The sequence below is a fragment of the Brassica napus genome, chromosome C7, assembly GCF_020379485.1.
Source record: "Brassica napus cultivar Da-Ae chromosome C7, Da-Ae, whole genome shotgun sequence".
Lineage (NCBI taxonomy): Eukaryota > Viridiplantae > Streptophyta > Magnoliopsida > Brassicales > Brassicaceae > Brassica > Brassica napus.
Window position 1 is genome coordinate 13,866,805 of NC_063450.1, and position 18,098 is coordinate 13,884,902.

Sequence of the window (18,098 nt, forward strand, 5' to 3'; positions counted from 1 at the left end):
TAGTTTCCTTAAGAATTCATGGGTTAGGGAGATTAGAGTAACTTAGTGAAGATCTATGGTGTTATTGTATTAGATCCTTGTATGAACTTGCTTGTTGAGTATTTTTAATGCTTGTTTAGTCTTGATCTCTCTAAACCTGATTTCTAAACACTTCTCATCAGACATGATTAGATGAAGTGTTTGAATCAACTCAACTAAGCTCTAGTGAGATTAGCCAAGGACACTTGATGTTAAAATTGCTAGATAGTTATTAAACTTGAACTTAAAGATTGCTTGATTGAATTAAGCCAAAGACATTTGATGTTTAATGATTTCTAAGCAAATGGACATTTACCTAGACATAGGACTTGTCTAAAATTGTGTTTAGACTTAAGAGATTACTTTGATTGAAAGCTTGTCACCTAGATTGGATCTAGTTACTTGAAGTCAATTCCCAATACCCATGGATTCACTTGTCTAAATTGATTAAAACCTTGTTGTATTGCTCTGTTTGCTATTGTTACTTGTCACACACTCACCACTATTGAATCTGCTTAGCTTAAGAAATGACTTTTATTCTCACTGATTCACATCACTAGGACTAGTTCGACATTCACCCCACTATACTACAACATTTGCAATAGGCAAAAACCCTATTATCAGTATCTCATTTGCAGATGATAGTCTATTTTTTTGTAAGGCACACAAAGAGGAATGTCACACTATCCTCAGAATTTTGAAAGAACATGAGGCAGTGTCTGGTCAACTGATAAATCTCCAAAAATCTTCTATTCAATTTGGATATAAGATCGAGGAATCTATTTAGCATGAGATTCAAGATGTTTTAGGAATCTAGAATATAGGTGGGATATGATCATACTTGGGCATGCCAGAGAGCTTGGGTGGATCAAAGACTCAATTTTTTTGGTTTTATTAAGGAACGTTTAAACAACAGAGTTAATGGATGGACATTTATTTGTTTCTCTAAGGGACGAAGGGAGGTGATTATTAAATCAGTGGTTACTGCTTTCCCAAACCATGTAATGTCTTGCTTCCGACTACCAAAGGCGGTAATGATGAAACTGACGAATGCAGTGGTACCATTTTGGTGGAGTTCAAGGGGAAATGTAAAAGCTATGCATTGGAAATCATGGCAAAAACTATGCCAACATAAAAAAAATTTTGGGGGGTGATCGAGAAACCTAACACCTTATTTTCTCGAGTTTTCAAAGGACGGTACTTCAAGAATGCATCACCACTGGAACCGATTTGATCATAATCACCGTCCAATGGATGGTGCATGATAATATCTGATAGATCTCTAGTTAGTAAATGACAAATCAAAAGGATGGGGAACATGATCTTCTATTTCAGTATGAAATTATCCTTGGCTCCCAACCACTCGCCCGAGACCAGCAAACTGTAATCAACATAACCTTTTCCCAGATCTCACAATGGATTATCTCATCAATACAACATCGTGACATGGAATTCTCATGTAATCCGGTCTTTGGTGGATCCGAGAGATGTGAAAATCATAGAAAGTATACCATTGAGTCAGGTTCAGATGGTTGATCAAGATTGATGGTGATGTGATCATTGATCAGCTAGTTGATGAACATAGTGAGATCAAGGACAAGTTAGCTGATGAAGATGTCTTAGCCATTCCAGATGGTCCTATGACTCGTTCAAGAGAAAGAAGACTCAATTAAGCTGTGGGAAGTTTACTCAAGATATCTTGGAAGCAAGAAGAAACTCTTGGTCGAAGTTTGATCAACCAAGACACACTCATCACCATTCAAGATGCTCCACCTTCAAGCTGATCATCAATTAGGCAAGTAACATATGTGTGCTCTTTTTCCCTATATTTGGTTTTGTTCCACTGGGTTTTCCAAAGATAGGCTTTTAACGAGGCCATATGTTGATTTCATATCACCTGATTGATGATCTCGGTCCAACTTTATCCCCGGAACAGCCTTATGTTATATTATAAGTTATGTCTTTATGTCTTTTGTTTTCGAAACTCTAGTTATTTTTATGTCTTTGAGAGCGTGTTCTCTTTATGATTATCTCTAGTTCGAGACCTTGTGCATGTACAAGGATCTCTCTACTTATACTTTTCGCAAACCCTCTTTCTAATCTAAGTTATCTTTTATTCAAAACCTTTGTTTTCTCTCTTCTTGCTTTGTCAAGCTTGTAATATTCAGTCTGATGGTGTATAATATCCAGTGTCTAAGGGCTTTAGTTTGGTGTGTCATATACGATCTATTGCCTAGGAGTATCAAGGAGCCTTTCCGCAGCCTCTTGTGTCACCATTCGATCCACAACCTTGATAAACTTGAGTCTCTGATTTGTTTATGCAAGGATCTATCCCATACCATCCAGAGAAGCATCCTAGGAGTTCATTAAGTGGTATCAGAGCATCTCTGGAAGGGGGGTTTTCGAATTCTCTTTGTTATTTTAATCGATCTGTGATTCCGTGTTGTTTTTCAATAGATCTGTTCGTTTCTGAATCATGTATTGATAGATCTATTGTTTCGTGGTTCACTTCTGATAAAACTAAACTTTTCGATCAAGTTTTGAATCAAACCTTTCGGATCCTTGTCGATTATGTTACTGTTTTGATAGATCAGAATTTTGTTAAGGGTTCTAGTGTTTTGAACTGTTCTTTCTGTTATAGATCAGTGTTTATTGATTAAAATCTCATATGTTTTTGTTTCTGTTCTACTTTTGATCGTTTGCAAAAATTGTCGATTTAAATTCTTTACTGTGCTGATCAAGTTTCTAGTTTGCCGCTTGTTTAAATCTGATTGTTTCCTTTTATGTTCGATCATATCTTGTTTTCCTATTGCTTTAACTACTTACTTGTTGTTTCTCGTGTGTCTGACAGGAAGCAATGTCTGACAAAGAAAGTGATGAGGCCGTCATTAGACGGAACAGACTGTTACAAGAAGCCATAACCAAACATGTAATAGAAGCTACGGAGAATATGATGGATGATAAGTTTGATGCGTTTAGACAAGAGAATCAAGCATAAACTTCTGATCACAGACGCAACCCAAGTGGAACCAGGCAAGATCAGAACCAAAGAGAGCATGCTAGATCAGAAGAAACTGATAACTATTATGTAAGAAACTGACACATTTTCGGTTATAGACAGAGCAGTCGGAGGCCTAGACGTGATCATGAAGACCGAGGGTATCAAAGAGATGAGCTTGCTGGTTCAAAGCTCAAAATACCTCCTTTTTATGGCAAAGCAGATCATGATGCTTACTTGGAGTTGGAAAAAAAGATTGAGCTTGTGTTCAACCACCAACAGTACACAGAAGCTAAGAAGATCAAAGTTGCTGCTAAAGAATTCTATGACTACACCTTGATTTGATGGGATCAGTTGGTTACCAACAGGAGGTACAATCAGGAGTTCCCGGTTGAAACATGGGCTGAGATGAAGTCTCTTATGCGCAAAAGATTTGTTCCAAAGCACTATCATCGAGAGCTGCATCAAAGGATACGAGGACTTACTCAAGGATCACGGACAGTGGAAGAATATTATCAAGAGATGTTGAGGGCTTGTATATCTTAGGATAGAGAAGCTACTATGTCACTGTTTCTTAGAGGACTCAACCGTGACATACAAGACAATGTGGAGATGCAACATTATGTAGAGGAGATGTTGCACAAGGCTATTCTGGTGGAAAAACAGCCCAAAAGAAAGCATCACTCTCGATCTAGCCATGGAACAACCAAGTATCCGAGTACTAAGGAGGATAAGCCGAGCTACCAAAAGGAGAGTAAGCCATATCAAAAAGAAGAAGCTAAGCCAAGCAGCAACTACAACAAAGTTAAGAGCAAAGCTAAAGCTACTAGTACAAGAGCTAGAGATCTTAAGTGCTTCAAGTGTAATGGAAGAGGACATTATGCTAATGATACTATGTATAGAGTTATATCAATTAAATAAATGATGTATTGGATTTCTATGGGCCTCTTGGTGAATAGTCATTGGGCCTAGAAAGCCTTTGGGATCACACCAAGGTTAACAAAAAAAAATAAAAAAAATAAATAAATGATGTGTTTATTGTTTTTTGTTGACATCAGTTACTAAAGTGATACATAATTTCAGTTGACAAAAAAAGTGATACATAATTTACTTGACTAACGCCAACTAAAATTATATAACTATATTTTTCTTTAACATCAGTTTAATAAAAATGATGCTATTTTAATTTAAACTAGTTTAAGATCCACGCTTTGCGCGGAATGAATATTTGGTAGACATTATTTTTACGTATTATTATTTGTTTAACATTTTTGGATATTATGAAACAAATTAATAAATATATATTAAATCATTGAAAAACTATTAACTGTTATTTGTATAATTAAATTAATAAAAAAATACATAAATGAAAGAACTCAGTTTTGTTTATTTATAATCATTTTGTGGTAAATACATTTAAAAATTATTATTTTTATTTTGTATTCTATATAATTAAATTAAAAAATATATTAACATATAGTATGGTTTATACTATGATTATCTATTAAATGAAACTTCCTTATCATATGATTTTATGATATTTGAAAACAAAAACTATTAAAACATTAATAACAAAAAATTTAGTGTGGCGTTTTTTTTTTTAATATTTATAATCTTTTTGAAAACTCAATGCAAATTTCAAAATTAAAATATTAAGCTCTAAATTTCAAAATATATAAACCATTGATCACAAAATTTTCAATGTGAGACTTTTAAAAATTTCGTAATTTATAGACGTTTTTATTATATGGTTAATATGATTGTTTAATTTATTTTAATAATATAAAATTAAACAAAAATAATTGAGGATATGTAAATTGTTATCAAATCTTTATTATTAATATCATTAATTGTCAAATTTGTTATTTTCACATTTGGTAATTCCGTAGCTTTTATTTAAGGAAAGAATGAAAAATATTAATGGTAAATTGTTAATTAATTTATGGTTAGTTTAATGAAAAGTATATAAAATATGTATAGTGGACCAACATATTTCTCTAGAGATTCTTAGAAGCATTCTAGTGGTGACACATGTCATAACTAAAACTAGAGTTTGATATGCGTAAACGCGCGGGTATTTGTTTTCATTTTTTTATGCCTTACTATATACTCCATATGTTATAATCTTTTTAAACATATATTTATTTGTTATTCTGATTTCTTGAAACATAAGAAAATATTTTTTTACATTGACTCATTGACTCATATGTTTTTAATAGTCAATTGTATCATATAAACAAATCCATAACTTTTAAAATAGGGAAGATTTTGATTTTTAATAATTAAATAGGAGGATAAAATCTTATATGATTAGGTTTGTGGATCATAACTAAATGGTACTCCCTTTGTTCCGAAAAGATCCATGTTTTAGAAAAAAATATTTTAAAAAGATACTTTTTTACATTGTAAATGTATTAATTAATGGTGAATTGTAAATTTCAAAATATGTAATTGTGGTTACTGAAATTTTATTGGTTAACATTTATTGGGAATAGTTACAAAAACTTAACGCATTGGTAATCAAAATTTCATATGCTTTCTTAGTATGTAAATTTATCAAAATATACATATTTTTGAAACAAATGGAGTAATATTTTTGAAACAGGTGGAGTAGATTATTTAATTTACAGAATAAAATTTATTGTTTAGCATGAAAGTTAGGAAATATATATCTCTAATTCCAAAGAATATTCTCTTTATAGAGATTTGTAGTCATATTTTTTCAAAAAAAGGGAAGCTATATTTTCTGGTTAAATAGGTGGATAAAACCTCATATAATTCAGAAATATGTGTGACTCCAAAATGTATTGTAGATGATTTAGGTTATATAAAAATATTTTTTGGTTAGCACTAATATAAAAAATAATTTGAACTTCACTCAAAGGAAAGAGCATGATATTATAAACATAAACTTCAATTCTGATTAATATTAATATGTAGGGAAATTTTCACAAATACCACATTCATATTACCATTTTTTATGTTTATACTAACCATATTCATAAGAGTCTTTTGACACTTATTGAAGATAGTAGTTTTGAAAATATCTTTTTATTGGTGGTAAAGATGAATAGTAGTACCATAAAAGTATTAAACACGAAATTCCTCCCAATATGTAAGCTTCTCTCTGATTTTGTATGTTAAAATATGATATTTTATTGTTATATTAAAGTTTCTAGTTTCAATTTTCGTATGGAGGGAATAACATAAATGTTTTATCGGTGAAGAATAAATGTAAATAAACTGTTGTGGTGTGGTTTAAAGTTAAAGACTTAGCAACTTAGTTAATATGTAATCTCAAAAAAAAAGCAGTTAATATGTATAGTATTGATAAGATGAATGGTAGAATCAATGCAAAGTGACGAATGACTATCACGTATGGAAGCAATTAAATGTGTATTTTTTTATCAACTTAAATGTGCTTTCTATGTAATCAATTTCGTGTTCAGTATCTGCTCACTTTAAATTTTGATGAATTGATTTAGGAATATATTGTAGTCTAGGATGGAATGATTAGTTAAATTAGGAAAAGACATAATATTTAATATATGCTTATTAATTACTTCAGTGACATTCTATTTAAATAAGTTGTAAATTTTAGGAATATTTCTTATTTGTACTTCTATTTTAATAGTATAGATGTTGTAATGCTTCTCCTTTAATATATATACGGAATTTACATCAATTAAAACATTTGAGTTAATATAAGACGTTGTAATGCTTCTCATTAGTCTCACTATCATCTTCATTATCACCTTCTTCACCGACTTGATTATGTTGTTCGTAGCTTCTCTAACACTTTCCTCTTAAGATCTCTCACTACGACGAGTCCGAAGTAATCTCATCGTCACAGCCATCTTTTACATTATTAATGGCTCTTGTTATGGAGATTAAAAGATTGAGAAATTGGGAATAGAAAATGTAGGTTTCGCGAAAGAGGGAGTGATTTAAATGCTTACAGATGTAGAACGACATTATTTCATTAATATTTAATCAATTTTTAAAACGACATCGTTTATCGAGATAACAAACGTTTACGAGTTTAACAGTTGACTTATTAGGTTTCTAAAATGACCTGATCAACAAAAAATGATAGTTAAAATGACAAATATTTGAAAGTCGAAGTACTTTTTTTATTCAAACATGAGTTCAAAGTTTTTTTGGTTTTAATTCGAAAGTTCAAGATTTTTATGGGTGTTTTATTAATATAAAGATAATTTACACCAATAAGTGAACGTAGATATGTAGAATCCCAGAAAGAAAAAAGAGCCACTATCATTATTACTAAAATCAATCTCACTTAAAAAAATATATAGCATAAACAACAAAAGAAATAGATCACGAACGTAAGAAAATTGCATATAACTGTTTCAACTCAAAGAACAATGCATATTCTTCTTTGTCAATAACCAATATCTCCGTCTTCCTCTTCCTATTTCTCTTGTTCTAGTTCTTTCATTCTCTTTTACTTTTTATCAGTTTAAAATTTATGGTTCGAAATCGTCTCAAAACAAAATTTCAACAAGAATCAAGCACTTATATGAGTCATTATGATGACGATTTGGTTTCTTCTTAAAAAGGATATAAAAATGTACGAGAGGGATCACTCTCTCTTTTTTTTTTCCTTTCTCTAGTTTTTCAAGTTTTGAGAAAATTACAAATTTATAGGACTTTCTGTCCATGGCTTATAGATCTTTGGGAATGTCCATGGATATGAGAGGATATGACATTGATTTGAAAAATGAAAGAATATTATAAGTCTGAGGAAGTCTTCACGCCCCCAGCGAAGATGAAAATATGGATACAAAGAACAAAAAAAATAATAATAATAATAATTCTTCAAAATTTGATTTAGTTTTTTAAAAATTTGTACTTTTCTAATCCCACTAACATTAGATTCTTTTTAATATCTAAAATATTTAGAAATATTATTTAGTTTTTTGTTTTTTATAGTTATATACCTAACAAAATTTTCTCTTAGTTGTATGGAATTTGATTTAATATATTTTATCCAAAAGAAACAGATAAAAAATCTTTCAGAAATTAGAATTTTAAATATATACATATATATATATATATTAAAAATAAATTTAAATAAAAATATTTATTTTATCTTAACTTTTACATATAATTAAATTAATAATTAAAAATATATATTGTAAGAAAATAATAATATCTAAAAATTAAAAAAAATTATATTTTAAAATCTACTTTAAATTTAAAATTTTTGGTTCTGCACATGCGGCACGAAAAAACCTAGTATAATATAATTCAATAAAAAAATTAATAAAATTGTATTTATTAGTATTCAGTTGGATTAAAAGTAAAATATAAAATTTGAAAAATATGGAAACTATAAATTCAAATGAGAAATTAATTCAAATTATATTTACGGGAAAAATTAGAACGATATATCTTTCCTAAAATTACAGGAATAAGAAAATTAATAAAAATTATGATAAATCGATTCTGAAAACTAAAGAGTGTGACAATTTTATCCTAGATCTGTTACACAAGTCGACAAAAATAAAAACATTTTGAGATTCGAGGGGCGGCGACATCAGAGCCCAAATCAAAAGTGGTATTTCTTCCATCCAAACCAAAACAGTAAACCAAACCGATCATGAAATTCGAATCCGATTTTGACTAAACCAAATCGACACCATCGCCGAATCTTTCACCATTCTGATGCCTAGTAGCTTAAACTCATTTCAAAAACCAATACTCGCACTCGCTTCTTCTTCTTCTCCTCCTCCTAAACCACTTTCTCGCTCTCTGCAACTCTGTGGACATGTTCTCTCCACTGACGAAGAGACCTAAGCAAAGCTCTCGCAATGACAGAACTCCACACCATCGAGTTGCTCCGCCGGATTCTCCAGCAACTCACAATCGCGAATCAGCTCAGCGAGACAGTTTCATCTCAGATCGTCCCGCCACTGGAACTCCTGCACGCCTTGGGGTCCTTGTTTGTCTGTTCTAGCTAGGTATTTTGATTCCCTCTGTCAATGTTTGCTTTCATTTCCACCTCTGTCGTCCCGGATCTTGTATTAATATCCCTGTTCATCATCGTTGTTATGCTTAAGAGTTTCTCCTGTCAACAATGGTGAAAAAGGAGATGATACAAACCAATTAAACATGTGTTCTTTGGAGAGTTCCCCCAGTTGGTTCGAGATGAACAAACATGCTTCTTGAGGAATAATAGCCCTTCTGGTTAGTACCCTGTGCACTAGATAGAAACAGTTTTCTTCTATGTTCTTAGTGTTTTCTTATTCTTCTCCAGGGGATGTAAATGTATCCGGTGGAATGGAAGAAACCTGCCTCTCTTGGTTTATCATTGGAACTAAACTTTTTGTCTGGAGTCAGTTGACAACCTTTACCATCAAGAAAGTGTGTTGTTCTTGTACTTCCTTTGGTCAATGAAGAGTCTTGTAGTGCTTTACAAGGTGGTAAAAGCTGGTTGGTTAGCGTTGTCTCTTGGGATCAGTCCGCTGGTGCAGCAAGCAGGGCTCGTTCTCCTGTTGGTATTGTGATGGTTCATGATACAGGGAATCAATCACTAATGCCACGTCATCATAGATGAGAGAGAAGCCAACAAAGAGTCGTATATAAACAGAGCATACACTTTCATTTTCATTAATCAAGAAAATTGTAAAAGTTTGTTAGATCATCTTCTTCATCTTAGGGTTCTTTCTGAAGAATCTTTCTGTAATTCTACTTTTGGTTCAAACTTGGAAAAGATCGTTCTAGATCGGGATATTTTGCAATTGAGCTACCGATAGGTGTTTTAGGAACGTTTATTCGGATTTATCGGTTCGTAATACAGATTGTTCTGTATCAGTGGTATCAGAGTCGTCGCGTCCTCGGATCGATGGTAGAGATCGGTGATTTTGTCAAAGCTTGGTGATCGGAATCCATGGCAGAGACTAGATCGCAAGGGTTGCTGGCGCCTGAGTCGGAATTGAGTCTTCAGCAACTTCTGGAAAGATTGCGCCTCTGTTACGAACGTCCAAGTTACACCGAGCATCGTAATCTCCAACCGGCGTCTGCAGTAACTACGTTCAACCATCAAGCATCTGTTCCAGCATCGACGGTTAGCGAAGCTCCGATCAGAAAGCGAACAAAGAAGATCCGTCGGATAATATCGCGTGACGAGATTGACGATCAAAGGTTCAAGGGGTTATGTGTGTTCTGCGACAAACCGGAAACTCTAGAGCACTACCACAAGAACGCAAGACTTTTCATGATAGATGGTGATGAAGATCAACTCTCCTGTGACAAAGATTTGGTCGAAAATGAAGTTGAATCAAAATCGTTCTTGCCCAATGAGAGGTGCGATGTATCAGGTTTGATTGCAAAGATGGATATAATTGATGCAATTGCAACACTGGACACAAACGAGTCGATTGGAACAAAGGATTCCACGGATTCGATTACAAAAATTGATCCGCACCAAGATACTGAGTCACTTGAAGTATATTTGTCGGCTTCAATTCCTGAAAGCAATTCAAACCAAGACGTTGAAGCAGATTCTGTTTCTCAGCTTCAGGAGTTCGAAAAAGAGGTATAAGCATTCTCTTTGGAACCAAGCCTTAGAGTAGATCAACGTCAGTCTATGTTGCTTCAGAACATTGTCTCTCAGCTACTAGTCAATGGTTCACACTGTGTTAGTGTTTGGCTTGCTCCAAAAATAGAAGAATCCTTCATTTTAGATGTGGAGCTGGGGGTTCAGTTGATTCAAAAGGCAGTAAAAGCTACTGATTTCGTTGAGCACCACTTGTTTGATCAGTTGTCTCTAAGACAGCTCAACAGTCAAAAGGACTGGACTTTCAAGTACAAACTTAAGAAAAGAAGCCAGCATTCCAGTGTCAAGGTTTGTACAGAGAAGGAAGAGATTCAGGTGGTTGTTAGTGACAATATCAATGATGGTTTTGGATGGGATCACTTATGTGGTTATCATGAAGAGATGCTAAGAGTTTGTGCTACTGAAGTTGAAGAGCTTGTACCCCTGAAATATTCCAAAACATGGAGGTTTAAGTTCAGGAAGAACAAGCCATCCATTGCTTTATGTGGAGAGCAGGAAGAAGACAAGTGGGAGCATTTAAATGGAAACATGCCTTCTGGTTTTGATTGCAGTACGTGCGTTGTGTATATGCTATCTGACTTGCAAGCTACATTAGAAGTATGTATGGTTACGGATAGGCTGCAGAACTTCTATACATAGAGGTGGCAGAGGGTTGTTGTGAGAGGGAGATGTGATAGTACACAGAAGCTTATGGCGTTCTATGAATCGGTGCAGAGTTCTTGGTTCCTTGAAATCTTTTGTGTGTCCAATGGAACTGGTTCTTTTACAATATGGCATCGCTGGAGGTGCAAGGGAGCCTCTACTCTATATGAAACGAAAGAAGCAGAAAAGTTGAAGGCACTGACTGAGTTGATTGAAGATCAAATAAAGATAGTTTGTCCAGACGAGTTAAGAGTTGGTCGTATTGATTCAAGCGTGTGTGCTACTGCGGTTGAAGAACGCGTTCTCCTGAAATTGTATAAATCTTGGCAATTCAAGTTCAGAGGCAAGATGGAGACTATCAAATGGACAGATAGTCTCATTGATCTATGGAAACTGAGCATTTTAACTCTGTCGGCAGTCAGCTTGATCATTTTAAATGAGCGTTGTCTCATTGAGAAGCTGCTGATTCTGAAAGTTGCAGTGGAATTTGATGAGTTTCATGGCCAGCGAAGAGAGTGTGTTCTTGAGCTTCATTTCAGGATGTTTGGCTGTGGCTAAGCTGCTAAACTTCTGTACCAAGAGGTGGCTAGTGGATATTTCGAGATGGAGATTTCTCTGAGAACGTATTGCCATGCCACAACAAACAGTTTATGAGTTTCAAGCTAACCTTGTGGTCAAGATTTTTTGAAGGGGAAGGATTTGATACAGGGAATCAATCACTAATGCCACGTCATCATAGATGAGAGAGAAGCCAACAAAGAGTCGTATATAAACAGAGCATACACTTTCATTTTCATTAATCAAGAAAATTGTAAAAGTTTGTTAGATCATCTTCTTCATCTTAGGGTTCTTTCTAAAGAATCTTTCTGTAATTCTAGTTTTGGTTTAAACCTGGAAAAGATCGTTCTAGATCGGGATCTTTTGCAATTGAGCTACCGATAGGTGTTTTAGGAACGTCTATTCGGATTTATCGGTTCGTAATACAGATTCTTCTGTATCAGTTCACAAAATAACTAGAGGTGTTGTATACTGGTCAGACCTCTTTTCTGGTCAGGAAGTTGCACCTGTTACTAATCTCGGCTCTTCTGACGAAACTGGTGCGTATGGTTCACCCAAGGTTAGAAAGAGCTCGCGACTGAGTAAGATAAAAGGCAATAGATCAGAATATAGTGATCTTAATTCTTTGATTACTACCCCGGTCCAGTGGTGAGCTATGGCAATTTACTTGTAGCCCTACCGACGTTACAAGTAGTCAAGTACACTTGGACGTCAGCTCTTCCTCCATGAGTGAGGGTTATCCAAGGTCCCTGCTTTGGCAGTTTTCCCAAGGATTGTCAAGACAGTCTTGCTGTCAGTTTTTCATGTTAACAGATTGTGACATACATTGTTGGAAAAATTGTCAAATATGACTCACAACTTGATTTCAAATGCAAAAGTAAACCCAAACTTGAATCAAATGCAAAAGTAACCTAAAAGGCTATTGAAATTACAACCAGCCCCTTGTGAATAAACGTAAAAAAAACCGAATTTTTTTTACGTTTCTAACCCCCGTAAGTCGTCTGTCCTTGTTCTACTTAGAAATAATTTAAAAATTTTGTAAAAAATATTTTGATAAGTGAAAAATTAAAATCATGTAATTAACATATGTTTTAAGAGATATAAATTAAGATATAACAAAAGTTATTCGTTTTCAACATAGATGAGTGAAAGTAGTGAGTCATGATATTCTTTGGTTTAGGTTTTGCCAACATATGTTGTAGTATTGTATGTGTTCTTAGGGTTAGATTTTGGAATGCATAAATGTTTTTTTGAAAACTTAAAAATTTACCTAAGTGTGTTTATTTCTGTGTATAGTAAACACTATTGAAGTATAACTACGGCTTTATAACGTGGTTAGTTAGTTAATTTAGTCAATTTAGTTTAGGGGTTAAATCTAGGGTCTGGGATGACTTACTAGTAAGTCGTCTGATGTACATTATTCAACAGACGACTTACTAGTAAGTCGTCCAAACCGGATCGAACCTTTAATTTTTCAATTACTTTTAAACATAACCGGATTATTTACCGGACATATATAAGGTTTTTTTTATATTAACTGTTTCGCAAAATTCAGAAAAACCTAACGCCGTTTCTCTCAAAAGCAATTTCGAAAGTGATTTCCGTCGATTCTCTCTAATCCATCGTTCTCACTGCCAGTTATCTCTCCGCCGTTATCACCGTCGTTCTCACCACCGTTCTCACAGCCGCTTCCTCTATATAAGATCTGAGAGGAAACCCTAGCGCGCATTCTCTCAGAGGCGTCTCGTTGAACTCTGCCGCCGGTAAGTTATATCTCTTACTGTCGAGTGATTGATTGAGGAAAAGATGAACATAAAACGTTGTCTCTATCAATTTATACACTCGTTCTTTTTTTCACGTCTATTTTTGCAGATATATAACCGCTATGTCGAAGGCGAGTATATCTTCTCCGAATTTTCAGGTCTGCTTTAAAATGTTCTACTGGAAGTCTTGGAAGACTTATAATTAAGTCGTCTGCAAAGTCTTCCAGCTGGAAGACTTTCCAGACGACTTAATTATAAGTCTTTCAGCTGGAAAACTTGCCAGACGACTTAATTATAAGTCTTTGATTGTTTTGAGATGGTTGACTTAATTATAAGTCTTTGATTGTTTTGAGATGGTTGTCTTTGATTTTTTTGCAGGCAAAAAAATGGATATACCAGAACTCCCCCATATGATACATACATTAGGGGAAGAGCCCTCCTCAGTGCAAAGCATTTCGTATCATACTTGTTGGACGTTGCATACTGCTTTAAAGAAAGCTCTTCATGATGACGAATATGAAGAGCTGAAGGAGTCGAAGTTGGGAGTTTTCATGAAGTTCTAAGAGCTGGGATTTGATTGGGCTTCAAGGCTGGTTCACTACATGCTCGGTTTCCAGCTGGACATAAAGAAGAAGTATGAGCTGTGGAGTCTCGTTGGTCCAGAACCTGTGAGGTTTTCACTGTTAGAGTTTGAAAACCTCACTGGTCTAAACTGCGAGTACATCGAGGACCTTGAGAGACCTCACTATGTTGTTACAAAGGAGTTGACTTCTTTCTGGGAGATGTTGGGAGTTCATGTCGAAGGTGGGCCATCTACTTAGGAGATAATAGCAACATTTGAGAGATGCGAAGGGTGGTCTCGGGATGATCGCAAGCGGCTCGCGTACCTTGCCATCTTCACTGGATACATTGAAGGGAGAAAATATTCAACCCCTACACGGGTTAGTCTGGCAAGGCTAGTGATGGAGCTAGAATGGTTTGAGAATTATCCTTGGGGGAGAGTCGCGTTTAAGGTGCTGATGGACTCTGTGAACGGCAGAGATATTTCGGGTTGTTACACTATTAATGGGTTTACGCAGGCTCTCCAGGTCTGGGTGTACACAGCTCTGCCAGAATTGGGTGCTAATTATGGTAATCCTCTCCCATACATTCCGTCTCCACCGATACTGGCTTACAAGGGTCGCAAAGGACGCAGACAGTTTAAAGAGGTTATCCTCAGTCAGATATTTACTGCAATCTGGACAACTTCGCAGAAAACTTATAATTAAGTCGTATGGTAAGTCTTCCAACTGGATGACTTAGTAGAAGACTTATAATTAAGTCGTCTGGAAAGTCTTCCAGCTGGATGACTTAGTAGAAGACTTATAATTAAGTAGTCTGGGAAGACTATCCAGACTACTTAATTATAAGTCTTCTACTAAGTCTTCCAGCTGGAAGAATTTCCAGACTACTTAATTATAAGTCGTCTACTAAGTCGTCCAGCTGGAAGACTTTCCAGACGACTTAATTATAAGTTGTCTGCGAAGTCTTTTCTTTCCATCTTTCTTAATCCGTCAAATATCTAAGTTCATATCTTCTATTTAGTGCAGACTAGGGTGATCAACTTTGTTCAGAAGGACATTGGTGAAATGTTTCCAAAATGGGAGTTTGATGTTGAGGACATGCCCGCGGAGAACATAATTAAACTCATGTTTGTAAAGAAACCGTGGAAGTGGACCATGGATTGCTGGGAAGTCACCGGTACTTGGGTCAATACAAAGCCGGCGGTTGTGAGTCCAGCGAAGAAAAAGGTAGTGAAGGAAGACAGTCCAAGACCTCGTAAGAAAGCTCGTAAAGAGGCTAATGAAGAGGCATCTGCAGTGGCTAGTGAAGAGGCAGCTGCAGTGGCTAGTGAAGAGGCAGCTACAGAGGCTAGTAAATAGGTTCATACGACTGTTGGTGGGTTGACCAAAGAGGATATTAAAACCATGTTCAAGGACATAGTTGATGCCATTAGGGAAAGGTTTGGGACATGCCTTAAGGAGATCAAGTATCTGTCGGAAAGGGTGGAAGCTGTGGAGAAGAAGGTTGGTATCACCACAAAACGGAAACGGACATCAGCTCAAAACACTACCCCTCCACCTAAACCGACGCTCGAACCCGGGGTTAGTATCGAATCCTCTCCCAACAAGAGATTGACTAGACAAAGTCTTAAGAATAAGAACTGAAAAGTTGCATTTGCTTTGTTTCTTGTATGTCAGAACATGTGTGCTTTGTTTATAGTGTATGAAATGGATCTTTGGACAAAGTCATTGGTTATTATTGTTTGAAATGGATCTTTGGTTATTATTGTATAAACCCATCTTGTATATTGCAGAGTGAAAGTGTTAATGGGACGAACGCGGGAAGGAAGAGCTTGCTGGAGGATAAAGGTCCATATGTGCCCGCAGATGCTAGTTCCTCGAAAGATAAAGCTCCAGAACCGAGCCTTGTTCTGTTGGACAAAAATTAATCCACTGTTTCGGATTTACAGAAGGAGGATGCTAGATATCTGGAAAAGAGGGATGCTGCTTTGGCACTTTGCCGTGCAAAGGTGATCGAACAAAGAAACTTGCTGCCTCACAGCAATCTCCTTATACGGCAAACAGCACGGCCAAAGTGATAATTCCAAACAAAAAGCTTTATCCAGGTTATAATCCTTTTGCACCAATTGACAAGAAGAAGTTGAAGGAGCTCGCTGATTGGTTGAAAACTTGTCCATAAGTGTTTGCTTTTCCCATAATAGCTTGCTTTAGTCTACAAAAACTGATTACTTTTCAACATTTTGTGTTTCCAGTCATTATAGAACATCTCTCGATAAAAAACCACGTACAAGTAGAACTTGGTGGTATCAAATCCTCCGGACCTCCTTAGAGTGGGTGGAGGACTGTGTAAGTCTTCTACTATGACTTAGAAGACTTACTGATAAGTTTTCTTTGTAGACGACTTACCAATAAGTCGTCTGGTAAGTCGTCTGATATCTTCTGACTTGTACCCTATTTTATATACAGCATATTGATGCTTGGATTAATGTGTTGAGGAAGAGGTACGACGCTAACCCACAACATTTCAGGAGCGAGAGAATGTGATTCCTTGATCATCTCTTTGCTCAGCAATGGAGATTCAACTACAAGGATTTTAAGGACTCGGAGCCCGATCAGAATGGTTTAGGAAGAAGACTCCTTGGTGGGGCGTGAAATTATTATGCAGGCACTATACCATCATTTTGCCAATCGGACAAGGTTTGGGGGACGAATATTGATGATGTCTATGCGCCAGTGAACTACAACGACACTCATTGGATTGCTATGTGGATATCGATCCCTAAGAGGCACATAGTCGTCTGGGACAGCATTTGTTCCAGTATCTCCCCAGAAGACCTCGATGTGGTAATGGAGTCTTTTCTCTACATGGTCCCTTATCTGCTTGTTGAGTGCACTTCGTCAGACGAACAACGTGCCCAATACAGCGCGGAGCCATTCACATATGAGAGACCGACTAATATACCTCCGGCCCGAGCTGGTGATTGTGGCATGTACACTCTAAAGTACATTGAATTTCATGCTCTTGGGATAGAGTTTAGTAAAAAAGACTTTGCTAAGGCCAACGGGAAGACTATGAGGGATAAGATGGCGGTGGATATATTTCAAGAGCTTCCTAACGCGCATGAGTTCGAAAACAAGGACAATGATGCCAACCTGGGTGCGTATGAGGGGTGATAAATAGGCGTCGTTAGATTATTTTGTACGATAGATTAGGCTGATGTGTGTATTTGAACTTGATCCCTATTTTGTATTTGAACTTGATCCCTATTTTGTAACTATATTCTGTGCAGAAGACTTACAGGTAGGTCGTCTGGAATGTTGGACGACTTAACTATAAGTAGTCTGGAAAGTCTTCTGAGCAGTGACCTTTTGTAACTATATTTCGGATAATATAAAGGGCAAGACTATCTCAAATTTGTTTGGTAGTGCAATTTGACAAAGAAGTTGACACAGATAAGTTCATAACACAAATTTTTAATACATAGACCAAACCCTGGACGACTAACTGGACGACCTTCTGGACGACTTAATTGAAGGTCTTCTGGAAGACTAAACACTGGACGACTAACTTGAAGGTCTTCTGGAAGAAAAAACCCTGTACGACTAACTAGACGATTTAATTGAAGGTCTTCTGGAAGACTAAACACTGGACGACTAACTTGAAGGTCTTCTGGAAGAAAAAACCCAGGACGACTAACTGGACGACCTTCTAGACGACTTAGTTGAAGGTCTACTGGAAGACTAAACACTGGACGACTAACTTGAAGGTCTTCTGGAAGAAAAAACCCTGGACGACTAACTGGACGACCTTCTAGACGACTTAGTTGAAGGTCTACTGGAAGACTAAACACTGGACGACTAACTTGAAAATCCTTTGAGTACATTGGACATACAAGTGTGGAGATATGCAAACCAGCAGATGTTCCAGCAGCTATAGCATGAGAGCAAGGTATTTTTTCCACTGCATAGACACC

The 18,098-nt window shown here is 35.8% G+C and overlaps 1 protein-coding gene across 2 annotated transcripts; it reads left to right on the forward strand.

Moving 5' to 3' along the window:
- Window positions 1-5,688: 5,688 nt before the first annotated feature.
- LOC106407279 lies at window positions 5,689-12,250 on the forward strand. Of its 2 annotated transcripts, XR_007326441.1 has the most exons (3): window positions 5,689-9,000; window positions 9,100-9,226; window positions 9,297-12,250. XR_007326441.1 is itself a non-coding variant. In XM_048763511.1 (2 exons), the coding sequence occupies exon 2, from the start codon at window positions 9,930-9,932 to the stop codon at window positions 10,581-10,583; it is 654 nt and encodes a 217-aa protein (XP_048619468.1). In that variant the 5' UTR covers window positions 8,400-9,226; window positions 9,297-9,929; the 3' UTR covers window positions 10,584-12,208. The 2 variants fall into 2 exon arrangements, 1 of the variants encoding a protein (XP_048619468.1); XM_048763511.1 differs by having other exon boundaries at window positions 8,400-9,226; window positions 9,297-12,208.
- Window positions 12,251-18,098: the final 5,848 nt, after the last annotated feature.